The 9,400-nt window shown below is 24.3% G+C and overlaps 2 protein-coding genes across 2 annotated transcripts; one reads left to right on the top strand and one right to left on the bottom strand.

Moving 5' to 3' along the window:
- Positions 1-1,953: 1,953 nt before the first annotated feature.
- Positions 1,954-3,571, top strand: eIF4A (eukaryotic initiation factor 4a, putative; the record flags this gene model as incomplete). Its single annotated transcript, XM_029006701.1, has 3 exons — positions 1,954-2,280; positions 2,552-3,403; positions 3,554-3,571. 3 exons carry the CDS (start codon positions 1,954-1,956, stop codon positions 3,569-3,571), a joined length of 1,197 nt encoding a protein of 398 aa, XP_028863163.1.
- Positions 3,572-5,536: 1,965 nt separating this feature from the next.
- Positions 5,537-8,209, bottom strand: U2AF2 (splicing factor U2AF large subunit, putative; the record flags this gene model as incomplete). The annotated part of the gene is made up of 1 exon (XM_029006699.1): positions 5,537-8,209. The coding sequence occupies one exon, from the start codon at positions 8,207-8,209 to the stop codon at positions 5,537-5,539; it is 2,673 nt and encodes an 890-aa protein (XP_028863162.1).
- Between the last annotated feature and the right edge of the window lie 1,191 nt (positions 8,210-9,400).

The following is a 9,400-nucleotide window of genomic DNA, read 5'->3' as shown; positions in this document are numbered from 1 at the left end:
TTTAAATTTTATAATTATGATTTTTTTTTCTTCCCCGAATACCTCATTTTTTTCTTTTCAAATTTATGAACACAAAAAAAATATTGCTAGGTATTTTTATGGTAAAAATACAATCCAAAGGTAATTATATAATATATACATATACATACATATATTGAAAAATACTAAAATAATGATCATTATGTAACGGATACCAAATTATAGCGCAATATTTTTTCTCACCGAACAGTAATCAATGGGCTCATATGTATACATATGTATATATATATGTTTATATATGCTTATATACTTTTGTCATATGGATATAATATATAAATATTTGACATTGCTTTATTAGTTTACTGCCTACATTTAAAGTGTTGCTTTCTGAATATCAATTAAAGATTTGACAATTTTACTTTATAATCATCGAAGATGGTACTGTAAAATTGCACTAAAAAATTAATATTTATTTTTACATATAAAATTAAGATTTTGACTCATTACACTATGTATATTTATGTATATATATATATATGTAGTATACTTGATGTACCTAATTTTTACAGCACATACGTATAAAAACCGCTGGTTTTTTTTTTTTTTTTTTTTTTTTTTGCTATTTATGTATTAATAAAATTTTTTTGAAAAATGATAATAAATAAAATAACACAAAAATTTTTTATTTAAATTAAAAAATAAAAACATAGATTTTCCATTTAACATAATAATTAAAAGTTTATATTTCACATGTATAGATTATTAATATCTAACTAAACGTACAAAATATTTTATACTATTTGCCATGTATAAAAAAAAAAAGTAAAACATATATATATATATATAATATATATAATTTATATATATATAAATTTCATAAAGTTTTGTTTTTAATAAAATATATATATATATTATATATTTATGTATGTATGTACGTATTACTACACGAAAGCCCAAGTGAAAGAAATGTATATAATAAAAAAATATAATAATATATAGTTATAAAAATTGCATCATAAAAATATTATTTAATTATAATGTACATATATTTTATTATATATATTATGAGTATATAATATATATTTTATTGTTAACAATTTATATTTATAATTATTATCTTTTTTTTATTTTTTATTACAGTACTTATAATATACTAAAACAAATTATATATAGATATAATATATTTACATTTAAGTGTACAATAATTTGCAGTATTACTTATTTACGTACATTTTATATGCAATTTTTTTATTTTTAAATTTTGAAAAAATAAAATTGTTAAAGAAGCAAATATATACATTTAAAGGAATATTCACATACATTTAATCCTTTTATTCAATAATTAGTATCCTTTTAAAAAGCTATATTATTTATATACAGGTAATATATATATGTTAAAAAAAAAAAAAAATTAAAAAAAAATAAGAAAAAGAAAAGAAGAAATACTAAAGCATTTTTATATTTTTAATTTTACATATATCTTTATCTAATGGTATTTTTTATATATTATAAAATAGTTGTTAAAAATTGTGTTTTTACATAGTACATACGCGCTCTGTAAAAAATTAACGCGAAGGAGAGATCAAAATTATGCGGATGCATTTCGCTTATATGTTGTTATTACACCTATCTATATTTTTAATGTTGTTAATATAAGTCACGTGCATGAATGACTAAATAAGTAAATATATATGAATGTATAAATATATATATTTATACTTTTATATTAAGCAAATATTGTAGTCATGTATGTTAATATAGTTTTTTTTGTATACCATATATATGTTACATTGTTGTGATATATACATACAGTACTGTTTAATCACACATATTGGTCGTACGTATATATGTATATGTATACACATGCACATTTATGCGAAACCATGTGTAAAAGAAATTTCAGCAGATAAAATTTGTACCTGTACAATTGTTCATATTTTTCGCCTTTATTTTTACATTTTAGATTTGGTAAAAATGAGTACGAAAGACGAAAAATTTAATAATGAAAATGATATTGAAGGAAATACAGAGGAAATTGTTGACACATTTGACGCTCTTGGTTTAAATGAAAAACTTTTAAGAGGTATATATTCTTATGGTTTTGAAAAACCATCTGCAATTCAACAAAGGGGTATTAAACCAATTTTGAATGGTTATGATACCATCGGTCAGGCGCAATCTGGAACGGGGAAAACAGCTACCTTTGTTATTTCCTCCTTGCAGTTAATAAATTACGACTATGTTGCTTGTCAGGCTTTAATTTTAGCTCCAACTCGTGAGTTAGCTCAGCAAATACAAAAGGTAATATAATAAATTGAAATATAATAAACAGAAATAAGCTAAAATGTAGTTAAATAAAATGAAGTAATATGCTTGTACGTACATTCTTCGTTTTGATGTTTGTGTACGGTATATAAATTAGACATATGTGCGGATGTGTTGTACGAACCATTCATATAATTAATATAAGCATTTTGTATAAGATGCAGTTGTTTAACTGTTCAATACTTTAGTTGTTCAATTGTTTAGTTTAATTTTTTTTTTTTTTTTTTTCTCGTGCTTGTTCTAATAGGTTGTTTTGGCTTTGGGTGATTATTTAAAGGTAAAATGTCATGCGTGTGTTGGAGGAACTGTAGTAAGAGAAGATATCGATAAACTAAAACAAGGAGTACATATGGTTGTTGGTACCCCTGGTAGAGTTTATGATATGATTGATAAAAGACACTTGGGAGTAGATAGGTTAAAGTTATTTATTCTAGACGAAGCTGATGAAATGTTATCAAGAGGATTCAAAGCACAAATATACGAAGTTTTTAAGAAGTTAGTACCAGATATTCAAGTTGCTTTGTTTTCTGCGACCATGCCACAAGAAATTTTAGAATTGACAACAAGGTTTATGAGAGATCCGAAAACTATTTTAGTTAAAAAAGATGAGTTAACACTTGAAGGTATTAGACAGTTTTATGTTGCTGTTGAAAAAGAAGAATGGAAATTAGATACATTATGTGACTTGTATGAAACCTTAACTATTACGCAATCAATAATTTACTGTAATACAAGGAAAAAAGTTGATATCTTAACCCAAGAAATGCACAATCGTCTTTTCACTGTTTCTTGTATGCATGGTGATATGGATCAAAAAGACAGAGATTTAATTATGAGAGAATTTAGGTCAGGTTCTACAAGAGTTTTAGTTACTACAGATTTGTTAGCAAGAGGTATTGATGTTCAACAGGTGTCATTAGTTATTAATTATGACTTGCCTTGTTCTCCTGATACTTACATTCATAGAATTGGTCGATCAGGAAGATTTGGTCGTAAGGGAGTTGCTATCAATTTTGTTACAAATGACGATAAGGAAAAAGATAAGTTGAAGAAAATTGAATCATACTACAGTACTCAAATTGAGGAAATGCCTTTAGAGGTAATTTATAAAGAGAGAAGAAAAAAATGTGAAGAATATGCATTTAAATATCTAAAATGTTTTTGCTATGCATAATTTGAATAAAGAAATTGTGCATATAATATATTTATTTTTATTTATGTATCTTTTTTTTTTTTTTTTTCTATTTAGGTTGCGGACTATTTGTAAAATCCTTTTTTTTTTTTTTTTTTTTTTTTTCGGAGAAGCAAGAATTTAATTATTGTGTTATAAAATATGTATTATCTTTTTAAGACCAGTGATATTGTAATTATTTATTATTATAAGAAGAAAACAAGAGAAAAGAAAGAAAAAAGAAAAAAAAAAAACAAACAAACATTTACATATACATGTTTCAAATTGCAAAATAGTTCTTATTATAGAATACTACTGAATAATCATGTGTTTTATGTAAATATATGCACATGTAAGTATGTATGTATATAGATATATGTATATATCCTGTATATATGTAAACACATATACGTACACATATTCTTATTTTTATTATTATTTTTTTTTCTATAAAAAAAAAAGTATATCATGTTTATTATTTTTAATTTGTTACTTCTCGACTCTCTTTGAATTAATTTTCAATTTAAGTATATATATATATATATGTGCCATATATGTATATATTTATATTTATTTTAAAGTTTTATTTCATTTTTTTTTAAAAAAGGGAATATATAAAAAAATATTCCATGTTGTATTAATTTAATAAGTAGGAAAAAAAAAAAAATGAAACTAGCTTGTACCTTATAAAAAATATATTTTTTTTTCATAGAATAAGAAGATTGTGCATAACCCAATGAGTATATAAAACATTGTCGTTCATCCGCTATACTATATATATATATATGTATTATTTAAATTTGGGGAAAAAAATATATGAATGAGTTATTACCATATTAATATGAAAGATATTTCAAAAATTAAAAATGCATTTTTTGACTTAAGCATTGTTCATTACAATAATTTAATAGCTTTTGTTTAAAAAGATGTATTTTAAATATTATAGTAGTTAAACCAGTATTAATTTATTTGTAAAGTTTTTATAAATATTAAATGGGCTTTATGTAAGTATACATATATATGTATATATAGAGTATTTATGAAATTTTTGCTTATAAATTATTGGCTGTAATAGGACGGAATTTCTATACAACAAAATTTTTTCATTTTTGACGCGGAGAAAATATTATATTCATTTCAAATTGTATGAAGTTAATTTCATTAAACAAACGGGTTACTATTAAAAGAAATTATATTATTACGTTTTTACATGTGCCCCTTTTGAAAGATTTACACTTGCTATTTTATGGGCATGTATTATATAAATATGCATATGCGATAATTTTGTTCTACACATTAGGTAACAGCGCATTTGAAATATAAATTTTTGAAGCTGTGTATTTGAGTGTGGCTTTTTTAATATTGAAAATATTTTGTATTTTTTTAAAATATATAAAAATATATCTTGAAGTTTGTAATTACATCAGTAAAAAAATATTGCACATGTATATATATAAATGTGCAACATTATTTGTAAATAAATTTATGAAAAAGGAAAAAAAAGATAAAGATTAACCATGTATATGTATATACATACATACACATACATATACGCAATTCCACTTAAAACATTATATCAAAAACAAATACTTCATGTTTACGAATTTACATATATTCACAATATTTGCGCATTTTCAAGACATTAATTTATATAAACAAAATGTACCGTATATTTCCTTTTTTATATTCAAAATTTATTAAATTTTAAGTAGTATCTTTTGTCCTTAAATTTAACATTTGTTCTATTTCTAGTTAAAGCACATACTGACTAGCTATATTGTAATTAGCTCTCCTTTTTTTTTTTTTTTCCTTGTTTCCTGTGTTCAAATAAACACATTTAAATATATATATATATCTTCATACAGATGTGGAAAATTCTGAACAGTACATGTAAAAATGAAAAAAAACTCATGGGTATTTAATTTTTTTTTTTAAATGAAAAATAAGATATCTCGAAATAGCACAGAATAAACAGCAAAATGCTATATGTACCTATGATAATATATCGAAAGGTTACCAACACAGTCTATTAAAAAGAATATAAACTTTTGCATAAATATTTTATGACAGAACATATTTCCCTGTTAGGAATTTTTCTTCTGAATAAAAAGCAGCACATACTACTCTTTTTTCGAAAAGTCTACCATTAAACATGTACTGAGCTTTTCTTGCTGTGGTTTCATCTACATAATGAAGAAAAATTTTTCCTACTCCTTCTGTATAAGACAAATCTTTATTTGGTTTTGGAATTACAATATTTTGCAAAGGTCCATATTTTTCAGCTTCTTCTTTAACATCTCTTAAGATTTCTTCATATTGACTATCTATAATTAAATCTTCTTGAAAAACAGCATTCGTTAATTGAACTACGCGCGATGATTTTTCTCCGATTTTTCTGGACGCCTGAATTTGCAAACCTATAATAGAATTACTTAAAATTTTTTGAGAAATCGAATTTGGTAAAAGGGAAACAGGTATATCAACACTACTAGGTATACTTATGTTATTTGGATTCTGTGTATTACTTTGATTCTTATTAAAAGTTGCTTTTTTCACATTCAGAATATTTTGTCCACACACAAAACCATTTAAAGCATGAATAGCAACTTGTGTGCAACTATTATCTTCATATTCAAAAAATCCATAGCCTTTATTTAAACCTGTATTCAGATCTTTAATAATATTAAAGGCTTTCAATGTTCCAAATTGTTCTAATAAATCTTTAATTTCATCATCTTTCAAATCATGGGGTAAATTTTGTATATATAATCTATTATCATCATCACCACTGCTTTTTGGAGGTATGACTTTTGGAGGTTTTACCTGATCAAATGCTTTCATATTTATGTCTGAAAATACAACTGTTAAAGCAGGATCTCCATCAGGTGGTGGCACATAATCATGTGGTCTACCTATTCTTAAACAATAATTATTATAGGACATAGAATCTAACTTTAAACATAACCATGTAATTTCCAATGTTCTAAATTCTAGAAAACAAAATCTTGAATCTGCATTAAATATTTCACATTTTACTACTGGTAATAATTGAATTTCTCCAATTTTTACTTCTATACTTGAACCTTTTATAATTGATAATATGGTATTATTAAAAAAATCTATTAGTTCTTCTTGTTTCGAATTAGGAGGTATATTACCAATATATAATTTTCTCTGTTTTTTATCTCCTTCTAGCTCATAGGGGTTTCTACTTAATGAAGTAATATTATTATTTTGAAGTACGTTATTTCCTACAGCTAAATTTTGCTGCTGATTTAATCCATTCATATTGTTATCTAACAAATTATTTTTTAATAAATTTTCGTCTACTGTATCCCATTTCGTTTTTTTCTTTGGTTTTGATTCCTTGCTATTTCTTGCTTCACGAGAAGTTGATCTTTTATTATTGTCATGTGTATTCTTATTGATTGCGCTTCCATTTGAATTTTCTCTATCACTACTATTTCTTGAGTTCCTTCTTTTTAATTTCTTTTTCATTTTGTGACGATGACTTTCACTGCTACTTGCACTTCTACTACTGCTTATATTTCTGTTCCTATCTTTACTTCTTCTATACCTGCTTCTGCTTCTTTTTCTTCCTTTACTTCTGTCCCTATCTTTGCTTCTGTTCCTATCTTTGCTTCTATTCCTATCTTTGCTTCTATTCCTATCTTTGCTTCTATTTCTATATTTTTCCTTACTTTTATGCCTACTTATATTGATACTTCCCTCTTCTATATTTCTTTCTTTGCTCCTTTTCTTTTTTTTAAAAGAACGAGCTTCATCACCACTAGATAGTAAATCTTTTTGTCTTTTTTTAATTCTGTGTCTATCCTTGCTTCTCTCCCTATCTTTGCTTCTATTCCTATCTTTGCTTCTTTCCCTATCTTTGCTTCTTTCCCTATCTTTGCTTCTCTCCCTATCTTTGCTTCTCTCCCTATCTTTGCTTCTCTCCCTATCTTTACTTCTTACCCTTTCCTTGTTTCTATCTCTATGTCTTTCTCTACTAGAACTATGCTGTAATTTATTCGATTTTAGCTTTTCTTTAATTAATTTCATTTTTTCATGTAAATCACTATTTAATTTTTCTCTATTTTGTTCTTTATCTTTATGTTTTTCTGTTGATATATTTTTTTCTACACTTAATTCTGTAATATTCTTTTCATTTTTTTCGTTTCTTTTATCATAATCATCCCTTCTAATATTAACTTCTTCCTTATTTAACTTTTCCTCTTTGTTGTTTAATGAATCATTAGGTTTTTTACATATGTAACTATATCGTTCTTTATTGCGCTTCTTACTATTACGAATGTCCTTATTATCACCATTATTATCACTATTATTATCATCATTATTATCATCATTATTATCATAAGTATTATCATAAGTATTATCATTTTTATTATCATAAGAATTATCATTTTTAACACTATCATCAGTTTGATTCTCGTCGATGGAATTTTTTTCCGAACACGTTTTGTTATATTTAGATCTTTTCCGTTTGTTATTAAATGCGCTTAAAGTTGTGGCACTGGTACTGTTGTTTAAATTATATATATCATCATCTTTTGCCGCACATTTATTTCCACTTTCATCTTTATTGAGTTCTTCTTCCTCTTTATTATTATTATTGTTATTATTATTATCATTCAATTCGTTCGTAGTAGCATTATCACCATTTTTCATAATAGTTTTATTTGTGTTAAAATAATTACCCACTGCTTTCCTCCACATTTTTTTACTTTATTTTATTTAGTTTTAAGCTTTTCTGTTATCGCTTCTACTAATAAATGGTTCTATTTTTCAATATTTTACAAAAATTATCATACTTAATTTTTTCTTCTCGTTCATTTTTCAGCTACATAGAAATGCTGCTTTTACTTTTATATACATACATAAATACATGCATACGTACATGCAAATGTACATTTATGTACGATACGCATTTGAAATAATTTTTTTTTCTTCCCTTTCGAAAAAAAAGAAAAGAAAAATCTCCTATTATATATAGATGTACATAAATTATGTTCGAATAAGTACATTTCCTCCTTCATGTAATTGTTAACAATGAACAGTTAAATAACAAAAGGGTATGTATATACTTATATATATTCATTTTTTTATGCACTTAATGTAATGTAGCATATAAGAATACAATACATAATAATATATATCTGGAGAAAGAAGAAAAATTTCCTGAACCTTTATTCATGTATTATATAACTATTGTAAACCTTGTCATGCATGCGAAAAGGCAAGAAGAAAAAAAATAATCTTACTATATTAGCTAAAAGATTTATTTTACATGAAGTTCAAGAAACAAACAAAAAAAATAAATAAATGAAATTAAATTAAATTAAATTAGGAAATACTTCTTAAATATAGGAAAAAATTAATATAAAAATATGTTAAAATTGTTTAACGTAACACTTTTTTAATTTTAATATTATTATAGAGTATATTTCCGCACAATTTTTTTTAATGAAAGTACAGTAAATTTTACGTTATTTAAAAAATAATATGATGAAATTAAATTATTTTAAACTGTATATTTGATATTGAAAAAGTGATAACAATATAATAGAACAACTTTTTTCATATTTGACATGATGTACATGCAAGTACAAAAGGGTATGTGTATTAATTTGTGTATTAATTTATGTATATAATATATTTAGCTTTAAATGACAATTTTCTTTCAGTAGCATGATGGATAAGCTTTTTTTTCTACATATTGCTAAACATTTATTTTTATGTAGATTTTGTTATTAGCAGGTAGTAAGAAGCCCCGTTTGACTCATTTATTTCGCATATATATATATATATGTATATTTATTTTCATGTGTACTTCTGTGTGAACTGTTTGAAAAAGGACACCCCCGATAACACACTTATACGCATGGAGAAATATGCTCATGTATATGT

This window comes from Plasmodium malariae (genome assembly GCF_900090045.1).
Source record: "Plasmodium malariae genome assembly, chromosome: 12".
Classification (NCBI taxonomy): Eukaryota; Apicomplexa; class Aconoidasida; order Haemosporida; family Plasmodiidae; genus Plasmodium; species Plasmodium malariae.
Note: the sequence above shows the minus strand (reverse complement) of the source record. Positions and strands in the feature narration are given on the sequence as shown.